Here is a 23,380-nt window from a genome sequence, read left to right on the forward strand (position 1 = left end):
GATATTTCAAAATGATTCTTTTCAGTTTACACAATTGTTCATTATGAAGCATTTTTTCCCCCCAATAACCAGTGGTGGAGAAAGTACTCAAAAAATGTACTTAAGTAAAAGTACAAATACACAGGAAAAAATGTACTCAAGTAAAAGTCAAAGTACCACAATAACATTTTACATAAGTAAAATTAAAAAAGTACTGGCTTTTAAAAATACTTAAGTAATAGAAGTAAAAGTACCTGCTGAATACATAACCTAATCGCTAATATCATTAAGTGAACTGATCGTATTTAATGTTAATACATCATAAATGTGCCATTTTAATGAACAATGCCACAGATTAAACATGTTCTTATTGTGTTTATTCTCTGTAAGAGTTTAGACTTAGATATGTGATTCTATGAATCATAATTTCAGGGATGGAAACATCTTATTTCCTGTCCTAATGTAGCATGAACTTCATTAGTGACATTTATTTAGAAAGAAATCCAACAGAAAGGGGATGGAACGAAGGTGTGGGGGGAAGACATGCAATCGAGGAACCACGTAGCAGAGTTGTAGTCAAGACCACCGAACAAAGAACGGCTCTCAGTGAGGCTTCAGTCCTTAGGACTTAGTAAAGATCTGTCCAGAAGAATCGGATCGTTCCTGAATGTCATATTACTATATTGACATATCGACACCTCAGTCAACACACAATGGCATGAGTGACAACTTTTTTTCATTGCAGATGCACCATGTGTCTCAGTCAGTACAGCTAGCTTTGCTAGCATCCCGTCCACAGGTCTTACCTTTCTTTAAGTTTTCCTTCCAAGTGACGCTAAAAGTTGGACGAAGTCCCCACCGTCTGTGAAAGCGAACCGCTTCTGATTTTACATGTCACCATATCTTATGGTTTATGCAGCGCTATTATATTACTGACGATTAGACGGATATCCACCACTGCGCATGTCTGGAGCTGCGCGCGAGTAAAGGTGGAGGCGATGGGTGACAACAGACACTAAGTCACGTCATTGCTTGGATTTTACGGCGCCACCTTAAAACCCTGAACTTCACATTTTAACGGAAAAAAAGCTCAATGCCACGTGGATGTAATGAGTAACGCGACGGTTTTGTAGAAATGTAGTGAAGTAGAAAGTACAGATACTTACTGTAAAATGTAGTGGAGTAAAAGTAGAAAGTATCCATTATTAAATCTACTTAAGTAAAGTACAGATACACGAAAACTGTACTTAAGTACAGTAACGAAGTACTTGTACTTCGTTACTTCCCACCACTGATCCTCTGAGAACTTAGAGTCAATACATGCCTACTTAGAGGTGTTTACTTCAGTGTAAGATGCTTTCAGTTATAATTAGGATGTAACCATTAACTTGTACAAAATTAACTGAGCAGAATTTATAATATCTGTTTTAATTGCTCGGCATGAATACACTTAAAATACCAACTCTTTAATTTGAACTGTTTTAACACTAACATAACTTACATTTTTTATTGTGCTTCAGTCATTTTAAGGCAGGAAAAACATTGCATTTAGACCTTAAGAACTGCGTGATAAATTTCTAAGCCAATTAACAACCGTAACTTGCTGTGCATTCATTATTGGAGTTATGGATGATCAAATCCGTCTGACGCTATTTTAATGTTGATGATAAGTTGTCCTGTTAGGTATTGTTTGAGTGTATTAAGAGGAGTTACTGTCGTATTAATCTCACCCAGGCATCCACCCCCCCCCCCAATTCTTGAATATGCAGTGTTTGCCAGGTTTTGCTTAATAAGCTGCACTTCAGCCTTACAAAATAAAAAGCAACTGAAACTTACTGTAATCAATTGAACTCATATAACCATAGTTTACCTTGGTTACACAAGTCTCAGTGTAACCATAATGTATCATTTTTACTGCTGTTGAAGTAATCTGACCACAATAATGGTAAAACATTCTGGTAAAATATAAGCAGTAATGCATCATCCTCATGAATAGGTGATTAATTATAATTTCCTCCCAATATGCTTCACCATTTTAAACAATCATATTGGTTGTTAGTTGATAATTGGTGTGACGTATGGTTTTTCTGGTTTTTCTCACAAGAAGTTACTGTATAACTTCTTTTGAGATATTTCTCAAGTGCTTGGCATTTCTGGTTGACTGCCAGACTTATTTGAAATTATGATATCAACTACGAATGAGCAGTTATTTTGTTATACTTTAGGTCAGAGGTTCCCAAACTGTGGGGCGCGCCCCCTAGGGGGGGTCGCCGTGCCATTGCAGGGGGGGCACGGGAAGCCGTCTGCATAAAATAAAAAACCACACATGAACGCTGTATGCGCTTGATTTTTACTTTAGAATGGCCAACTCTGGTCACTTTTATCAGCAGTTAAAACTGTTTAATCTGCTGTTAACATGCCGTGACCTGTTTTTCCGAGCCGCCTCAAACGCAACATGAGTGCTACAATGCAGTGAAGGAGACCTGCTGCTGCTGGGCAGAGCTACGCAGGTGTGTTAGAATTATGGCAGCCAACCAGCAAAACGTATAGAACTTTTCACAGTTTTCCCCCCAAACTAACAGACTCAGTTGAGTAAAGCTGTTGGATGCAGGTAATGTTAGCTAAAAGATGACTAGCTAATATCAATACAGCACCTTAAGCTTAACAAATAGCCTGTAGGCTACTGATGTCTATGTTCAGCTACGTACATTCATTTTTGTCCCCAAAAAAGTCGATTTCCCACTCCCCCACACTAACACACATCGTTCAATAGGACAGTTATTTGTAATCCATAGGTGGGGAGGGGGGGAAAATGTTTGGAAACCACTGGGGGGGGGGCAGGAGAAAAAGTTTGGGAACCTCTGCTTTAGGTCATGATTTATCGAGATAATGATGAACTTTAAATAATTATTTTTACAAAGCCCAAAATGACTGACTTTATTATTTCACCACTGTGGGTTTACTGACAGCATCAGTAAAAATCTATATAGTTAAAATTTAAGTGAGTATGATTTTTGTGTGCCATTTAACAGTACAGTTAGAATACCTAATGTTACTTGTGTGCAGGAGTAGCACATTTGACAATGGGTGACTTTTATTTTTTTGAGTGACAGGATTTTAGAGTAATCTATTGCTAAAAGAACACTGGACTGCATTTTTAAATACTTTTTACTGTCACTTGTATCATTATTCCAATAAATGCCATAATATATCATGATACAATTTTAAGTCCACATTGCCAACTCCATAAATGATTGTGTTTGCTCTGCAGGTTCAGAATATTAGCCAATCAATGGAGGTGCTAGATCTGAGAACCTTCCGGGATCTCCAGTACGTAAAGAACACAGAGGGTCTGATGAAAGTCGTCGATGGAAAGCTGAAAGTGGCCTCTGAAAATCCCCGGAGCCTCAATCCAAAGGGCTTTCAGGTAATTTTTTTTTTTTTTTTTTTGTCACCCTCTGTGACTAGAGTTGCATTTGCTATACATCATGTGAATGTACTTGATATGCAATTGCTTGATAAACATTGAGAGATCCAATGCAATTTTTGAAGCTCTTCACAGACAATAAAATTTTATGTGACTTCTGGTGGACTGGCATATAAACATTGGAAGTGGTAATTCCATTACAGTGCGTTAAATGAGTTATTGGGTCATGGGCTAAGGTAGGCTAATCTACTGTGCATCAAGAGCTTCACATGCTCCAGGATGATTAAATCTGTGAACCACTAGGGGAGTTTTTTTTTTTTTTTTCCTGTCTGACTCACTGAACATCCCTTCCACTATTTTTGAGCTCAGCCTCTCTTCCTCCTCCGTATAGTTAACTTTCTGGCATCTGAGGCAGATATATTCACATTTGTCTCCACCATATCTTGTTCCAAGATAAGTTAACTGCCATTATCAGCAGGCCCTTTTATTTTTCTGTCAGCAGGCCGTCTTGCCCAGCAGAATTCTCCATATTTCCCACACTCTTACAGATATTAGATGGGCCATAAAATTGTTTGATTAAAAGATGCTCTGATAAACACTAAGTGCATTTTGCCACTGGGTTGATGCCTCAGCACAGAGACAAGCATGAATGGCTGTGTTTAGCTTTTCAGTGTGCTTTCTGAAAGCCATTCCAACAAAGGAAATGAAGATGCTTATGAAATTAATCTGTTCATCAGTAAAGCTTGAGATTGCCACTCAGATCGGAAAGAAAACCAAAGCGTATGTCTGAATGCAAAACTAATGTTTTCATTCTTAAAAGACAGAAAAAATAAAATAAAATTGACGGGCTTTGACCAAAGTGGGTTGGCTGATAAATGTGCGCAGTTTAAAGTTGCCAATGGCAGAGCGTGGGAGATTAACGAGAGTGAATTTTCTCAGCTTGAAAAAGTGAAAATTAGATTTATGATGTGGCGCCATGAGGCTGAGAGCTGCTCCATCACCAGATTTACGATAAACTCTAACAAGGAGGAAACAGCCCCTCCTGTGGTGGCCACACTTTATTGATAGACCTTTTTTCCCTCTTGAGCCGTCCACCTTGTGTGAATTCAGCCCGACTCTCCTGCTGCTTCCTGCTCCCCTGCCTAAGGACAAGTTGTTTCTTTTCACTTCTAAAATTGTAAACCCAATTATAGCACTAGCGGTGCATGTTCCTAGACTGAGGTAAGCTGCAAATAAATCGGAGTAAAACAATTTTTAACAAAGTAAAAGCAATGGCTTTCCAATTTATACATTTATATCTAAACCACAATGATTCAACTGTTAACAGTCATTAAAAATCCTCTTCAAAGAGACGTTCGACAATTTACACAAAGAGGGATTTAGAGAGTTTTTAGAGGAATGTTGGGAGACTAAGTGAAGGGTTCAATTAGAAAAGAGCAAAATTGAATCGAAAATTGTCTGCAATACATATTAAGATAATAAGACGTTGTCTAAGTAGGGTGTTATGACCTGGCTAGGAATAACCACACCATAACATAAAGATGATTCATCCTCATCAGACCTCAAGCAGCCACAACATACAGTTTATTTCTTGACAAGGCCTTAATTTACGTGAGATTTTAACACAGAAAGAAGAGTTGGCTGTAGGGTCTGAGTGAACTTTGTGCCTAAAACAATAAACAAAAAGAGACAAACAATTTGAATATTAGCCAAGCTTAACTATTCAAAAATAAATAAACAAAATGATAAAAACCTACCTCCCTAACTAAAGATAAGAAGGAGAAAAGTGGGATAAAAAAAATAAATAAATAAAGGCAATTCAGCTCTACAAACTTGTAGTGTTGATAAGGTACAGCAGAAGCAAAGTAGAAGCTGGTTGGGATGAGCAGAGGATGAATGACAGAGAGTCTGCAGCAGCATCTTCTTACGTGTCATCTCTGCTTAGGTCAGTAATCCATATTCTACATCTTCTGAATCCATCAATCAGGGAAGACCGTCCACATAATGAAATTTTTACATATTGGAATACAAACAGAGGCCTTACAACAGCAGAGATAACAGGGGGTGAAAAAACATCAACCAGACAAGTGAAGATTAAAAACAAAAGACACATTCTTAAAACTGCTGAGTTAAAAAAAGCAATTTCTGTTCCACTGCCAAAAATTATATTTCTATAACATTAAAGTGTTTCTAAAGATTCCCATCTCATTTCCTATTATACATTAACTTCTTGAATGTAATTTAAACCCAACTTACCCATGATAATACTAGCTCTACTTTATACTAACCATTTTGTGGGTAAAAGACTAATTCCATCTTAAGTGAACAAAGTCACTGTGAACCAAAAGTCAGTTAAGTAACTTCAACTTCTCCAATGTCTTATTTCATCTGTGGAAGTCTGATGAGGTTGCTGAATTGTCAAATGTTTCCTCTTTGATTGTTGACGAGGCTCCGTCTACTTTATTCCCTCCTTTAAAAAGATGCATCAAAATTTCCCAACAATGAGAAATTCCCCTCCATATTCTCAAGTTCCTGTTGTCTTTTCCTTCGCATCTTCCCCGGTCTTTTTTTTTTTTTTTTTTAGGAGGTAAAAGACAAGGTAAACCAACTGCTCCCCCTGCTGCCAGTGTTGGAACAGTACAAGGCAGATGCTAAGATGATCCTGCGTCTCCGAGAGGAGGTGAGAAACCTTTCCCTGGTGCTTATGGCCATCCAGGAGGAAATGGGAGCCTATGACTATGAGGAGCTGAGGCAGAGAGTCCTGCTACTGGAGACCAGACTACACTCTTGCATGCAGAAACTAGGTATGAAACATGCTTGTTGTGAGATGGGGTGGGGGGGGGGGGGACAATTTTGCCACATAATTTTAATTAAGTGTATTTTACGAAATAAAACAAACCTTAATTGCAGTCTTGCCAAAATAAAATCAGATACTGAAAAAGAAAGCTACGTTTCCAGACAAGTGCTGGGCTTTCTCTCCAATTTGCTTACATAAAAATTGCAGTGTTGTTTCCTCATAATACCAACGTGCAATTTGACTATTAATCATTTTTACCAGCAATTTATTCACCGTAAAATAACAACTGGGAACGGTTGAGAGTTTGTTGGCAAGGCAAGAGTAACAAATCCAGGTAATAACACAATATTACTCTGTTGAACCCAATTTTGTATGAGTTATGGAGTTTACGAGTGGTACTTGAATTTTGCTTCATCGGCTGCAGGCAGCACTGCAGGAGCAACGAAGCACAGAGAAACTGAAGAATTAAACTGAAGACAAAATCTCTAAAATTTTAAACATTACCACTTTACATAATGTAAAGAAACCTGTTTTCTTCTTCTACATTAGATTTTTTTTTTTTATTTATAACAAGCCACTGAAAAATATTGATTTTTTTTTTTAATGGATGCTCTTAGCTTCCACAGGTGTTAAAGCAATATTTCTAAAAGTAGTGGTTCAGGTCTTGAGCTTATATACATTCTGCATGCTGCCAACAGTTTCCTTTTGTTCCTGTTGAGCTCCAATAATCATCAACCTAAGGAGAGGAAACACTTTTCTTAAGAGACTAACTGAATAATTGATTGTGTTTTTATGTAACAAATTAACTTGATCATTTTACTGATAAAGACATTTACTAAATTAGTCGTTGATTACTAACAATGAACAATGTTTTGTTTAGTTATTTGCTGCTTTCTTTAGTATTATGTTTTCTTGAGCTGCTGTGCTCTTAGTTCATAAACGATTGTGCTTTTACTTCCTTTGCTTTTTTTTTGGACTCAAAGGTTGTGGAAAGCTCACCGGTGTCAGCAATCCGATCACGGTGCGTGCATCTGGATCAAGATTCGGCTCCTGGATGACAGACACCATGATACCCAGCTCAGACAACAGAGTGAGTCTCTCAGATCCTCTCCAGTTTGAGGCTCAAGAAACACATGATGATATACTCAAACCCGGAGGATAAACAGAGTCATCTGAGCTCTTTCAGCTGCTCAGTATAAAAGAGTATCCATCACAGCGGCACTGTCATTGTTTGTCAGTGAGTGATTGATCGTTTTGTCCAAGTTGCACTTCTCAGGAATACCACAATACGACAGACACAAAGAGAATCGAGAATTCAAAGCTGAGCCACTGATGAATTGCATCTTATTTTTGCTCTCCCTCCCGTCCTTCGCATTCATTTCAAACTGCAGCTTATTAATCAAAAGAACAAACACAAAATCTGTTTGGGATAAAGTTTTCTAAAATCACTTAGCTCGTTTTCAGAGGGCTGCTGGGAATTTATGCGAAAAGTCATGGTGTTTTAAATTTGAGATGTCATGTTGATATGTATGACTAGGAAAGCTGGTATGAACGCAGCAAGAAAAAAGGTAGAAAGAAAATATGTGGAAGCAGGAACAGTGGATTATTAGCTATTTTTAGCAAGGAACAGAAGCTGATCAAATTTAATAGGGAAGATTATATTGGCCTTTCTGCTAACTGCAATAAATCATAACAGGATAAATAGGTTATGCTTTCAGTAAAGGGCAATTTTCAACATGTAATGTGTTGATTATCTTTGTGTTTAATCTCCTAATTTGCCGAGATGATGTTACCCCTCTATGTCTATGAGTCAGTCTGGTGTAATAAAAGCATCAACATTCACAGGAATAATTTTACTCCTATGCAAAAATGTTGTTAGGCAGCCAAATAAACAAAAAGTATAGAGGTAGGTAGAATGTGCCAGAGTTTTAGCCTGGCTCAGCCTCTTTCTGCTGCTCAGCTCGAGGGATACATTCAGTAAACATAGACGAAACCAAGCTTAATGGTTTATAATAAACTCTGCTCCATAATTCATCTGATGTACCACTCGAACTCAGCTACTTCCCATTCCTCTCTCCTTTACTGCAGAGCAAATGTGGTTATTCTGCACATAAGAAAGACGGAGAACAGGACCAGAGAGAATCAGAGAAGACAACCAGAACACAGATCCGTCTTTCCAGAGGTGTCTTAGTTCCATCAGGGACAAAATGAATAATTAAAACAATATTTAATCCAGTAATAGCTTAATTAAATCTATCATATACTTGATTGTTGCTCCTTCTTGAGGGAATGAAACACAATGACAGTGGAGAGATCCGCTGAGGATGCTCAGGCAAAAAATAGAGTTGCTAAATGCATTGATTTTCTGTAAATGTGGACTGGAAAGGGCAGAGAGTGCCAGCAGTGGTTCCCTGCAAAGCACAGGCAACATCTCCCCCCGCATGCAGGCAAGATCAATAGATTTGAACACACACATTTTTGTATGCACAACTGCATGGAGAAATACACTTACTCTCATACAAGCAGATCCACAGCACACACTCATCCTTACTTTGCCCGAGGCATTGCCTCAAGCTCTAATGAAACATAAGAGAGTTCCTGCAGATAGGTGTATCAGGTAAAACATATCAATAATCTCTGATAACCCTTAGATATTTACATTTGGATGTCTTTACTCAGTAGCTCCTCAGAGTGGGATCCTTTTGTTCAATGTTTTCCATTTGGTTTGCTCTTTGTTTTGGACAGGTGTGGTCCATGGATGGATACTTCAAGGGGCGGCGCGTCCTAGAATACCGCACAATGAGCGATTTCATGAAGGGGCAAAACTTTGTTCAGCACCTGCTGCCGCATCCGTGGGCCGGCACTGGCCACGTGGTCTATAACGGCTCGCTGTACTACAACAAGTACCAGAGCAACATCATCATCAAATACCACTTTCGGTCTCGAAGCGTGCTGGTGCAGCGCAGCCTCAGCGGAGCCGGCTATAACAACACCTTCCCATACTCCTGGGGTGGCTCCTCTGATATTGACCTCATGGCGGACGAGAACGGTCTCTGGGCTGTTTACACCACCATTAACAATGCTGGGAACATTGTCATCAGCCGCCTGGAGCCCCAGAGTCTGGAGATTCTTCAAACCTGGGACACGGGCTTCCCAAAGCGCAGTGCCGGAGAGTCTTTTATGATCTGTGGCACACTCTACGTCACAAACTCTCACCTCGCCGGTGCCAAGATCTACTTTGCCTACTATACCAACACATCAAGTTATGAGTACACAGATATCCCCTTCCACAATCAGTACTCCCACATCTCCATGATGGACTATAACCCCAGAGAGAGGGTCCTGTACACCTGGAACAATGGACACCAGGTCCTCTATAACGTCACACTTTTCCAGGTCATTAAGACTTCTGGAGACTGAGGGCTCAAAGAAAAGACCCACTCAAAAAAATGCTGTGATCATTGTTCTAAAAGGACAAAGGAGCAGGGTAGAGATGGGTACTGTCTGAAGAAGAGGATTTGGGGGGCAGGGGGTGTCGAGGTTTTAATCTGTGGGTACAGGCTTGGGTGTTTTTTTTATGAATTTCAATCTTCATAGAGTGCTATTATTCACATTCTCCAAAAAAAATGTCCAACAAAAGGTTCGTAAAGACCTAAAGACTGAGCGCCTTTCTGTTTTTCTTTATGTGATGAGTAAGCATGGTTCTTTTTATCTGTGATGACAAATAAACATCCACTTTAACATTAATGACGTGGAATTTTTATTATTGCTTTGTGTCAAAGCAGGACTGAATACTTTAAAGATCAAAATGAGCAAACAAAGAAATCAAAAAAATCAGACAACAGCTAACTAGCAAATTCATTCAGCTTAAATTCTGTGAGGACTGAGGGGATACGTAATAGTTTATTGGTTATTGACTAATAAAAACTGATTAAAAAAAGTTAACACAGATATATACTGGGAAGGAAGAGAAGAAGGAGGGCGAGAGCATAAAGGCAAAAGGGTAGGAAGGAGACAAGGTAGCAAGGTCACAAAGAAGGAAGTAGGACATTCAGTGGAAGGATATAAGAAAATAACGACTAAAATATGGTTTCCACTTGAACAGCAGCTATGTTAATTTTTATCTTTGATGCTAATTCACATAACAATAAGGTTACAGCATCTGAACGATAAGATTATCTCTAGATAAGCATGAACCGTAGAGATAATTTATTTGAAAAAGCCGTGGCAAAGCCTTTCGGGAATTGTGGGCAGTAAAAGTGCTGTTCCACAGACACAAATGTGGTTAAATTTAACAGCAACAGCCACCACTTACATCTCATTTCACCAAGGTGAACTCAAAGTGAAAGCTGAACATCTGGTAAAAGGTGCAGGTGCAGGTGGCGGTGCGATGGGCTGAGAAGAACACCGGGAGTTAAGAGGCAAAATGTAAAAGGTGTTTACAGCTGAGCTGAGAAATGACACATCACAGTTAGTGTTCCTTGTCAAGCTCCAATCTGCTTTAATCTTGTTAGGCGCATAGTTTTTTTTTTTTTTCTTCCCTAGAGCTGTTTGCAGGGAAATGCTCAAACACAAGGCACGCAGTGAGACACTGTTGGCATTAAAAGTCTGAACCGCAGAACTTTCATTGCATATTCTTTATTATTTATCATGGGAAATCCAGTAAGAGGAAACATTGGTACTCCCTGCTGTAAATAGAAGAGGGCAGGCAGCTGGCCCACTTCGCTGTCTTTTTATTACTTTCATGTTTCAAGCCTGTGAGGATGCAGTGGCCACGGTGGACCAAAAAGACGTAAATGTCATAGGAGGTCCCGCTTTTCTCATCCTTTGTAACCATGGTGATCCTATTTATCCTGGTTGACCTTTCTTTCAATAAGGTTTTTACTGAGGAGAAGTTAGGACTTCATACACCTTAGTGGGTGACATTTAAGGTATGACAATGCGGAGGGATAAAGCGCCATCAGCAAACAAATAATTAAAATGAAAATGTTTGGTTGAATTTAGCTTTTAGGGCACAAATTCTTAGGGAAAAAGCCATCCTAAACAAGTAAGAAATCACTTCAAAATAGTTCATTGAAATGGATTTATATTGAGTCAAACTCCAATTACCATTTAAGCTTTAGCCAATAATACCACAGTGACAATCAGTTGATCAAGAAAACAGCATTAGATATTTTCTTTGATACATCGCTTCTTCTGGACCTTTACCAGAGCCAATTCAGGGTGAGCAGTCACACACTGTTTAAACTAATATGCAAAGGGAGAAATAGATGCACATATAAAAGTATGCCTATGCTGGGTAAAAGTCTTAGTTTCTTTAAGCCACCACTCTTTTCTGTTACATAGCTAACATAATAAAGTAGACCAAGTAAAACCAGCACAGCCAATTTAATTTACAGTCAATTAAAACATGTTCTTCACCATGACAACAACTTGAGTGTTTTTTTTCCCAGCCAATTTAATCTGATTTACATCAACAACCACCCCATAGTTCTCTATGTGTGTGTGTGTAATAACCCAGCGTAGTCCAGTGACAAAACCAACAAACTTTCAAACTTAAATTGAGAAGCAGAAAAAATTAACTACATGTATTTGAAAATCTTGTTTTTGATGTGTAAGAATATAATTAGGTCAAGTTTGTTTGTTTGACATACTTCATAAAAAAAGGCATTTCAAATAGCTTTACAAGATAAACACATCACACAATAACCAATTACAAAACATTAAGCAACAAAAAGGACATGCCATCATCAAAATCCGCAAGATTAATCATAATTCTTGAATGATGCATCAATCATTAGATTAATCAATGTTCAAGTTATTCAAGTTATTAATCAAAGAAAACTTATCGTTCCTTTGTGCTGAGCTTCTCAGTTCTTTCCTGAGTTCTGGCTTTTGTGCATTTGGTTTAGACTCTGATTCTGGTCTTATTCCTCGTTGTAACTAGAAGAATAATTTTCTTGTTCTGTTCACTTGCCTTTGCGTTCATTCTGTCTTTATTAGCAGAGGTGGATAGAGGAGCCAAAGGTTGTACTCAATTAAGAATTGCATTAAATAATTTGTATTTATTTATTTTTCCCATTGAAGAGAAAGAATAAAAACATATTTGGACCAAAGATGACTCAAGTACTGAGTAACTGAACATGGCATTTGATTTTATTTGTTCAAAATTATGTAATCAGGCAACACAATATAAAGTTTTGTGCAAACTCAGGTAATAAAAAGAATACGTAAAAATCATCAACATTGTTACAAATCTGAAAATATGAGCAGAAGATACAAACATTTCCAATCAATTTTTTTCAGAATGTAAAGCTTCTGAAGCAAACACATGCAGTAAGTAAATTACATATATTACATACATTGCATCCACTCGACCCTCAAATTTAACAGCAGGCTCAACAGATAGAAAATTACATTAGAAAAACAAAGCACGTTTAATCCCCGAACTCATCTGTGGTGTTTTCATCCATCCTCAGCTTTCAGCTAGACTTTTTTTCTTATTCTTATACATTGAATCTGGAGCCAAAAGCATACTCAGATCACATTTCTGATGCCTAAGATCTTAAACCAGATTCTTACACAATCCCTATTAGAGCCCCTCACTTCCTGAATAATTTACAACTATCCCACTGCTAAAAAAAGGCTCCTATCAGTGGTGGTGACACCAGTCATCACCAAGTGCTTTGAGAAACAGGCTCGGCAGCTCTCCCACTAGTCTGTGCACACAACAAAATGAGCACAGGTTGTGCTATACACACTTTTTTTTTCTTTTTTTTTAACCACGCTGCACCCTCTGGAATAAATGACAACAAAAGAAAGGGGGGAAAAAACAGGCGAGGCTACCCTTTGTGAATATTAGCTCAGCAATTATAATAATTATCCTAAATGATTTGATCAGGAAATTACTGAACTTGAATTTCTCAGTCATTATCCGCCACTGGATTTTGAACTTTCTGACTTCTCTCAGCAGCTATCAGTCTAAACATTTGTCTGCATATGGATAATAAGATGCAATCCCAATGGTGACTTCCACTGCACATAAGCTAATGGCTTGAAAAATAGGGCCTCAAGAGATTCTGCAGATCACTCAGTAGCTCATTTTATCCTCAAATGTCCTTTGTCAACAGTGTGCATTTGGAAAAAATGTTGTCCAATGGCCTAACAACAACTTCTATGTCATAATTGCATGTTATTTTGATGGTGCACTGTTTAGGGGACTGCAAAGGCAATAAGTTCGTCATACATTCCTCAGCCTTAGCAGACCTCATTAATGCAAAGCAGAATCCCAAAAGAAACAAGTGTCTGCAGAGTGTCTTTGTCAGCTTGATTTACTCAAAGTGGCCATGCACATGCATTATGAGTTCAAAACAACTGATTGAGTGCAGGTGGCAGCAATAGAACTGCTTTAATGGGGTTCACAGGCTGCATGTAAGAGTAGTAGAGATGTAGATCAAATCTTGAGAACTAAGAAGTAAACCCAGTCCACATTTTAATCCTGGAGCCGTCCTCGTGAGGTTTATTGTGAGGGACATGTCAGCACAGCTGCAGTCCTTTCATGTGATACTTTTGGATGCTGACTCCTGCATAAATAAAATAAAAAAAATAATTTAAGAATCTAATTTTTGATTAAAAAATATCCAATGTCTTGGATTCTATCCATCCAATCATCCAAACGACAGGCCCCAGGATGGGGCTGGGGCCCAAATCCTGCTATGATTTCATATCTGCTATTTTTCTGTTTTTCTTCTCTGCACCTTCCTCGTTAATTGTGCCCTCCCAGCACTTATTTGCATTGTACTTTGCCTCTTTCAGATTCCCAATAAAGCAGCTTTTCTTCAACTTCCTGCCTCTTGAGGTGACATAACCCTCCGAGCAAGGCTTTGAAGAATCGCTTCCTCATGGTTAAACAAAGCTTTCCTTTTTTTTTTTTTTCTTTCAGATAATTGATATTCACGTTTAAACTCAGAAACGCTGTGAAGGATGCATATATAGAATGACATGTTTCCAAAACGGAAAGCAAATTAACTCAGCTTTTCTGGAAACCTTGCTTATCAACTGCCTGCTTAATTATTTTCTAAACCATTATTCAGCTCGTGCATCTGTAATCTCTTTACTGCTTAGAGTCGGACAATAGACCTACTCTTGGCTGCAGTGATGGGAGATGCCATTTTGTAACCCTCGTGTCCAGAAATTGCACACTTCACTGATGCAGTAATGATTTACCAGGAAGCTTTAAACTGAGTGCTTTCTTGGATCCATCGTCTGTTTCTTTAATTGCAGTATAATGCTAGTCAAGTGAAGGGATCAGGGATCAGTGGTAATGTGGCTGCAGTAAAAAGGTTTCCAGAAACGCGTACAAACATTATAGTAAATCCACCTGCAGAAACAAGTGGTCATCTGTACCACTTTAATCAAACCTCACTCTCTCATTTTACAGTATTGTAATATGAGGTATACTGTTGATATTGTATATTCCTTTTTCACCATGAAAGTCCTTTGGGCCACTTGTTTGGTTGGAACCAAAAACTGACTTTATTTTCTTCTTTTGGTGAAGTTTGCATTTACATTGTGCTTTTTGTTTTTACGATTACAATGCAATCATTACGTGCCGTAGTAGCCTTAGCAACACAGAGGGGCTTGTAGTTACCATGACGGCCAGCAACAGTGGCTTGAGAAGTCCAAAAAGAAATTTTTCTGTAGCTGGTTCAGATCAAGGTCAGTCTGTATTCAAAGCAGCAGCAAATTGCACCAGAGTTAATTTGGAAGCGAAGAGTTAATTAGTTGCTTGGTCAACACCAGTGTTCGCTTCAGTGTATTCACCACTGCATAAAAAGTCTGGACCAACAGAGGAAGCGAACTCTGGTCCTTTTAAACCAAATGTGTCAGGTGTAAATACGCCCTAAAAAGCTGAGTTAGTATTGAAATTGATATGAGGCAAGTCACAACTTACCTCATATCTATTTGCCATTTTTGCCCAGTCTCTGTCTTGCTGTTGAAACATGAACTGAACTCTACTGGCTTATATTTCTTTAGATGTTCTGAGATGAGTCATGGAGGCACTCTTGATCAACTTTTTGAAGGCCTTTCACTCCTGTTCTTCGTTTTCTCCTTTTGTGGATAATGACTCTTACTGTGGTTCACTGGCATGCCAACATCTTAGAAAAGGCTTTTAAACCTTTCCAGACTGATGGATGTCAATTACCATTTCTCCACTTTTATTTAATTTTATTAGATCGGAGGACAATTTGTTGGTTTTAGGAGCTTTTTCAGTCATTTTGAGTCAAGTTTTGATTCTACTAGTCTGGCAGCAATCGGGCTTGAAGGTCACTTTTCCTCATTGATAAATAAATAGCATAAATTGAAAACCGCATTTCGTCTTTACTCTGGTTATCTTCGTTCATAGCGGTGAGGACATATGTTAATGTTCTAGGATCCTGCCTTATTCTGACTCGGTTACTTTGCAATAGAAAAGGTTTGACTCAAAATGTCAGCATGTCATTAACATTACTGTTTGGTTTGAGATCATCACATCTACTCATCTAGTATTTCAGAAATCTATGCGAGTAGATCTTCAGAAATAGATACTTTACTATTCAGGGTGTGATGTCTGATTAATCATCAACTTCAAAACCTCCGGGTTACTTACATATAAATTTAAAAGACATGAAATTACCTTCTATTCCACCACCCACTCAAAGATCCTCAAGTTTAAGGTCAAGTACATTTAGCAATTCCTTTGTGAGCACAGTCTCTGCAAATGTCCGGAGGGAGGGACCTGCGCACAATCAATAAAACGCTTTACTGCCAAGCGTAATTCCTCTAAATCAGAGTCTGCTGAGTCTATGATGACCAGAGTCTACTGACAGCAGTGAATCTGAATGACTGTAACTCAGACTTCAAGCCAAATTAACATAAAGTGCTAATTTCTTAAAAGGAGCAAACTATATAAAGATGACTCAAACTGACCAAAAACGGCTTCCTAACACAGGTTTGGTAGTAAGCTTAGGAAAATATTGAATCATCCTTCAGATTAAACAGCCTTACAGAAAGATCTGGCAAGAAAAACACTTGCTTGTAAATATGCACAGACAATGTGAGGACCACCCACGAGTACCAAAATCCAAAAATTGCATATTTGTGATGGAGACTTCATAATTGCATTGGTGTTCAAAGTTTCTTGCAGTTCTACAACAAACTGAGATTTTTCCTTACTTTTCGTTTCTTGCCAGAGTCCGTCATTGTCCTGCTAGGTCAGGACTCTGTGGTTTCCTCTTGTGTTCCTAATTGGTTTGATTTCCTCTTGGTGTCCTGAAACATGTTGTGTGCATTTTAAACTCTGTTTTCCATTTACCACTGCCAGAAGAAAAATCATACAGGGTAAAAATTTAAATTGAAAACACTAACTGCTCTCAAAAGACAAATTAAGTCATTTGTTATCATTAACTCAAGTCTCATTATGTTACCTAGCTTGTGAGGATAGTCTATGGCTCCTGGAGCTTTAATCATCCTCCATCTGAACTTTCTGTCTTGTACATCTTGTTTGTGTTTTGTGTTGGTCAGTCATCCTGTAGTTTCTACATTTTCTATTCAGTCACTCTAGTGTTTGTTGGACTCTTCAGCACCTTTAGATTTTTGTTTCAGTTAAGGTTTTGTGCCATCTATTCTTCTTATTTTTCTATTTTTGTTTTATTTTTGTTGTTCTACCAACACCTATATATATATATATATATACACACACCAGCTTTGTTTCTAAAATATGTTTAATGATCCCTGCAGTGTTGCCTGATTTCATATTAAAAATGTCTCAAAAATGTGATCCGACTTAACAAATTTGTCTCTTGCCAGTCCCCACGCGCTCTTCGTGTTGTACTTGTTGTGACTCACTGCTGTTTAGTTTCCAGTTTCAACAGAACTTTATGAGTAAAGGATATATTTTTACTTTTTTTAGAATCTGAGCTCTGATGGTGTTGTACCCTGAGCATATCGAATTCTTCTGACGTTGATCCTGGCAAAGTACACATCATGATCTGTTACAAATGAATACGTTGTTGTCATAGACCATGAATCATTTGATAATTTTTGACATTTTCAAGGATAAAACACTGCTTAACTAGTGGAAACCACCAAACTTGGAATATGACTTCAGTTTATTGTAATGCTTCAAATAAGTAGCTCTTGCATGACAAAGTTTTTGTAAATAAGCAGACTGAAACATTGAAATGTCTAAGGAACAAAACTAAAACTATTAGTCATGTTTTAAAGTTGTTTAGAAGCTCTGTTTTCATGAGATGCAGGTAAGTATATCGATTCATCAGAGCTTGATAGAAGCATTTATAAAAAAGTTCTCCCTCTAAAAATGCCAGTTAAATCAAGAGCAACAATGAAATACATAGATAAAATCCACATAATTTCAATCTCAGAATCATAAGTAGGAGAATAACAGCAAGAGAAGTGATTTGCTGAAAGAAGAAAGAGAATGTCAGAGAAACTGCGATGCCAGCGCAATGCAAGTGTTGAAGGGATTTCTGTGTTGTGGGGCATTTAAAGACAAGACGCTGTCGTTTGCTGGAGAAAATCAAAAAGGATAAAGCAGATAGACAGAGCCTTTGCTTAAAGATGCCTTTGTTTGAGTTTTCTATGACAAAGCTTCCTGTCGTGTCTGTACAAAAAGAAATAAGAAGCCTTTAAAAGAAAACAAAAGACAACTCCAAAGGATCTATTTATAGGAATGGGAGAATTCTTCTCACATGATGACAAAAATCCAACTCCACCAACTTCTGATGCATGCATTCAAAAAAACATTTCTATAATATATAGCCTGCTATATAATGTGCACGTGTTTAGAGCTGCAAATCCTGTGCTGCTCTAAAAGGGATAACTATCTACATATGTTGAGGATAAAGTTTGGGTTTTCTTTGTTAGACAAGAGAATGACCTTCAGGTCAGTTAGAAAAAAAGTCACTCTCTGTTCTACAATTCAGAGTATCTGATTGGGCGAATGACTGGGGAGGCAATTAATTGGCTTTATTCATGTGTTGCATGACATGGAAATCGGAAAGAGTGATTAGGAGCAAAGGTTCTCCCCACCAGAACCCACAGGGAGTTAAACTAATAGTATCTGTGCTTGAATTGTGTTAATAATTGTCTTACGCAACATTATTCAGCTTTTACTCTTGTTTCCTGATTTCGAAGTCGCTAAAAAAAGTTGCCGAATGGTTGATGTGGTCATCAATATTTATTTGTGTTAGGTATTAGGGTTGTCTCAGTAGTAAAATTTCATGTAAACAATGTTTTCCAATGGGTATCCTGCAGGGGGCCATCAGCTGAGAGGAACAACTAAACGTTCCTGCCATTAACTTTTTACTTTTCATTAACAAAGAAATTGCTCCTACATCAACCCTTCTGTTACTTTTATACGTTTCCAAACTTCCCAGTTGGCGCAATATAAATGAGCTTAATTGAATTGAATTAAAGTTCATTTCATCTGAATTTGACCTTTCTATAGAGTTTTAAACTGTGCTTAAAAAGAAGATATTTAAATTTTTATATATATTTTGAAATATCCTTTCTAAAATTAACCAATATCTACTTCTTACTAATTAAAATAAAAATGCTGACTCCAAGTACCTACAAAGACGATAAACATAACTAAAACTACACATCACTTGTGGCCTGGTGGTCACGACTGAGGCTTTTTATGGGACGGGAGCTGATTACAACTCTAAAACTGATGAAGCTTCTTCTGTTTAATTCTCCAAAGTCATGCAGAAGATAAGTCTTTTAATTGTCTAATTAGGAGTTTTATTGGCCAACAGTGATTTTGAAGAAAGAAAAATTTGGGTGAGCAAGTCAAATAAGTTGCTCGAGGTTTAGCTGCCGAACATGCAAACTTTACACACCGAGAATCTATTTTATACCTGCTGCAGGTGTGTTTTGTTGTTCGAGTTCTTATATATAATGGAGGAAATATTAAAGCCTATACCCAACTGTTTTGTCCAGTGACTAAAAAATATATTACTTCTATTTTGTGTATTTCTAGCATTATTTCTAGCACTCAAAATGCATAGATATATATTTTTTTGTTTGTTTGTGATGACATGCCGATGCTGCAGTGGTAGATATCTAATAATAGGCCCCACATTTTTCTAACCTTCTTCTTAATGCCCTCCTCACTGGATTTCATATTGCTTCGGCTGTGACTCGGAAACCTTTCAAAGTCCAGACAATTGTTTGTTTTCCCTCTTTGTTGAATCTGCTTCTTTCTTCCTTCCTACAACGTGAGTGAATTTTGCTCCAAGTTGAGGAGAGCATGCCTAGAATGCTACCTGCTCCATTATTCATGCCTTAAGAACATATATTCAACTTTAAGCGCTGCATTCATCTTCATCATGGAAACACTTTCACAGAACGCTTACCTCATACCTCACACATATCTTAAAATATAGAGACCTTGACAATAATAAGTGTTTAGCTATTCATTTATGGGGAAAAGAACAAAGCACAAGAAGCTCACAATGAAAATGTTTGAAAAACAAATCAATAAACGTAGGCCCTTATTGCGTTTATTTCATTTCAACATACAGAAAAAAATCTTTCAAACAGGTTTTTTTGTTTTGTTTTTTTTAATGAAACGCGCAGAAATTTTCCAAAAGTAAACTCTGGTATTTCCAGGCTCAGCAACAAGATTGAGGGAGAGGAAAAAGGGGCCCGCCCCGACTCTTCCTGAGATAATTAAAAAAAACAGACGCCTCAGCCCCACCAGTCCATAAACATTGCAAGCCGTGCACACCGTGCTGCATTAACATGCAAATTGGAGCAAGTGCTGTGATCAGGGCACCTCACACATCCAGTTATTAAATTAATTTTCCCCAAAACAAGCAGCAGGAGCTGCTGAGGTAGTCAATAGATTTTTCCCTCTGTCTGTGCATATTAATAGGTCTTTATCAATTTTGAATTCATCACAGCAAGGGAGACGGAGGTGGGGGGGAGGAGAGTAGGGGGTGTAGTGGGCGGGGTGCTTGATGACACCGGCTCCCCTGTGGCAGGCCACCCTGATCCGCAGTCACAGGGTCATCCATCACCACAGCAGCGCCGGGACGCAGGGGAGCCAGGATCTTTATATCACCCCTCTGCCTCGCTGTCGCAATGTGTCTGAAGCTTCACACCGAGACGTTATGATTGAGTTTCGCAGTGAAGGCAACAGGTGATGTCACACAGCAGCCCGGTGCTGCAGTCTCAGAGGAGCAGCTCTGTCACAGCACTAAATTTCCTGATAGCGGCAGGCGGGTCCGCGGTGTGTGTTTTATGCGCAGCTCGCTGTATATGAGAGGACACTGACGCACACTCAAGAGGAAAGGAGGTCTCAGAACAGGGACGCACTGCTAAAGAAAATGAAAAAAGACAGGCTGCTGCTGTAGTTTGTTGTTTTTTCTGGCACGTACGTGTAAAGGAGACACTCGCAGAAACGCTTCCATCAAAACACTTTTCTTCAAAATGACAACAATTTTTTTTATTTTTTTTTCCTATCAATTAAATAAGCAAAGAGGAGAACAGTCAAAACAAAGGTGTCCTCTGGAGAGATGAGCGAGAACACCTCACTTGTTTACTTATTTGCTTCCTTTTGTTTTGGATCCAAAATAACCTTGGGCACAGACTCAAAAACAGGGGACATTAGTAAACCAGCTAGCATCATCATAGCAATTACTTGGAAATCGAAGGGCCACAGGGAGCAATTATGAGTTTTATGTTTACAATCGAGCATGGAAGAGGAATGGAGGAAAAAAAGATGAGGAACGGGGCAGTGGAGAAAATGAGCCGCAGGCAAGTTGGAGGAAGTAGACAGAGTGTTGGATAAGGAGACAATAAGAGAGCAGAAGCAGGAGATGAACAGACCAACAGTCAGGTGTGTGAAAAGATGAGAGGAGAGTGGGATAGAAGTGGCTTTGAAAGGCGGAGAAGAGGAGTCAAGCGTAATCAAGTGAACAACAGTGAGAAACCATGGTGGAGGAAAAAAAGAAAGAAAAAAAAACATAGCCCACGTCTGTATGCAAAAACGTTGAACTCTAATGCTTCGTTCTGGTTCTCTGAAGGCATCCGTTTAAAATGTCTTTATGTCCGTAACATTCCTGTTCAGACCGGGACATGAAGACGGAGACAAACTGACCTGGCAGCATGGCCGGACTGAGTCTGGGGCTCGGCTGATAAGAGGGAGGTGACAGAGTTCAGCGAGCTGACTGCATCGAGACACAACCGCTGGTCAATTCAATTTCCTTAAGGACACAGATGTCCAAACCGCAATCAAGACATGTCATATTACCGGGAGGCTCCTTTTGACCTTTTTCAAATCCCCAGCAGATGAAAGAAAGCAGTAGTAAGGTTGGCAAATGAGAGGAGGAAAAAAGAGAGAGAGAGAGGGAAACTAGTGAGAGACAAGTGTGATCACGGTTGAAAACTATACGGGCTGCTGCAGCAATGCAGAAAATCTTAATTTTCTGTCAGAGCCATTGTGTGGAGTGATTTAAGCCGAAGTTGATCTCTAGGGAGGGAAGATGAGAGAAAGCATATGATGGAATCAGTAAAGCTGTGGCGCTCAGACAAACCGGCTATCGCTACTGGGACGTCGGATTCAGTACAAGGGAAGAATCAGTATCTCTGCGGCTCTTCAATTATTCATATCAGTCTGTTCTTGACTTTCACATAAGACGAGGAGCGGTATACATACAGGCCACACAAAAGATCAAACACAGCCACAAGTGCAAAGGAAAACTCCAAAATATAGACACCAAAACGCCTTCTGACGCAGGGGGGGGAGATACGACAGAGTAAACAACATGAGAATCAAAGCTGCGGATGAAGATGTAAAGATGTTCAACTGTAGGCAAAAAAATAAATAAATTCTCTGCTCTGAGTTGTTTGAAGACAGTAATCCCCTACTGACGGCCACATTAGTTGCTCAAAAGCTCGAAATTCAAATTTGGTAAAGCATTCTTCAAAAACATCACCTAAAGTCATTGCAAACGATAAACAAACAAGCAGAAAATGACAGCCTCAGAGTGTGGAAAATGGAACTGGACTCTCCAATGAATGACTTGGAGTCCTGTGGCGTGACCTTAAACAGACCATTCAACACTAAAACCCTCCAATGTGGTTGAATGAAAACAATGCATTAGCCAAAAATTCCTCTGAGCAAACAGAAATCACTTAATTTGAGTTATCACAAATGCTAAATAATGCTTGTTGCGATCCAGTTATGTGGTTTATTCTGAAATCTCTTTGTTCACAGGCTCGGTTCCTCTAATGATTCTTTAGATGAGCTTACCTTCTCGAGTGTTACGACCAGTCTAGGGGGGGCCAGGTCGCAACATGAAGGATCCATCCTCCTCTGATCTCAGCAACCGACATGCACAAAATTGAATAGTTGATAATTATTTATTTTAAAAAGATGTATTTGATAAAGATGTTACCACTGGAGTACTTGGCTTCAGAGTGAGCTATCGCCGAAAACAACAAACAAAAGGAAACTACCTAAATAGTAACAGAAACTTACCTAATTGAAAGCAAATAAACCAAAAGACAAAAACTTACCTTCCTAACTAAGAAAAACATGAGAAAACTAAGGAAACAAACGGCAGCTCACTCCTACACTCCAGAACTCAAACACAGACGAACAAAGGAAAGGGGTGTGGCCGGTGGAGATAAGTCGAGGATGGAACCCAGGAAGTTCGCTTCAGCAGCCTTTATATTCGTCACCTCCGGGAAGCAGCCAATTAGACGTTCCGTCGTCTTCTGGAAAACCAATCAGGGACGGGTACCTGCACACTCATGTTATTCTAATTAACCTTACGATGCCAGTCGTAACACAAGTCACGACTCAATTAATACAAAAAGTTTAGCAGCTGGGGGTGTAAAGCCGTTGTAAAACGACTCAGAATTTGGCTTCACAGAAGTGCTGACTAAATTAAACATCGGAGGTGCAGATCTTGCCAGCAGATTTTGATGCCATATGGCCTTCGCGTTTAAGAATTTCGATTTACTGTCAGCCAAGACTGAGCCAAAGCAGTCTCTGCTAAAGCCATTGGACAAAACAAGTCAGGAGACTTTGTCAGGATTTTAATAATCTACAGCAGGGTTGTCAAACTCAATTTCACCGAGGGCCACTTCAGCATATTGGCCCC

General features: G+C 38.8%; 1 protein-coding gene and 1 long non-coding RNA gene across 3 annotated transcripts in view; both read left to right on the forward strand.

Moving 5' to 3' along the window:
- The window catches only part of olfm2a (olfactomedin 2a), a 50,880-nt gene extending 40,930 nt beyond the window's left edge, over nucleotides 1–9,950 (forward strand). For both annotated transcript variants that reach the window (XM_015020633.1, XM_015020626.1), the window contains exons 3-6: nucleotides 3,251–3,406; nucleotides 5,991–6,210; nucleotides 7,187–7,293; nucleotides 8,949–9,950. In XM_015020633.1, coding sequence (XP_014876119.1) covers nucleotides 3,251–3,406; nucleotides 5,991–6,210; nucleotides 7,187–7,293; nucleotides 8,949–9,623 — 1,158 coding nt within the window. In that variant the 3' untranslated portion in view covers nucleotides 9,624–9,950. The remainder of the gene's footprint in view (nucleotides 1–3,250; nucleotides 3,407–5,990; nucleotides 6,211–7,186; nucleotides 7,294–8,948) is intronic.
- Nucleotides 9,951–16,835: 6,885 nt separating this feature from the next.
- LOC106938565 (uncharacterized) lies at nucleotides 16,836–22,757 on the forward strand. Its single transcript, XR_001422651.1, has 3 exons — nucleotides 16,836–16,846; nucleotides 20,204–20,206; nucleotides 22,534–22,757. It is a non-coding gene; the product is annotated as an uncharacterized LOC106938565 (long non-coding RNA).
- The last annotated feature ends 623 nt before the right edge of the window (nucleotides 22,758–23,380 follow it).

The sequence above is a fragment of the Poecilia latipinna genome, unplaced genomic scaffold, assembly GCF_001443285.1.
Source record: "Poecilia latipinna isolate Pla-1442-1.1 unplaced genomic scaffold, P_latipinna-1.0 Scaffold83, whole genome shotgun sequence".
NCBI classification, from domain to species: domain Eukaryota; kingdom Metazoa; phylum Chordata; class Actinopteri; order Cyprinodontiformes; family Poeciliidae; genus Poecilia; species Poecilia latipinna.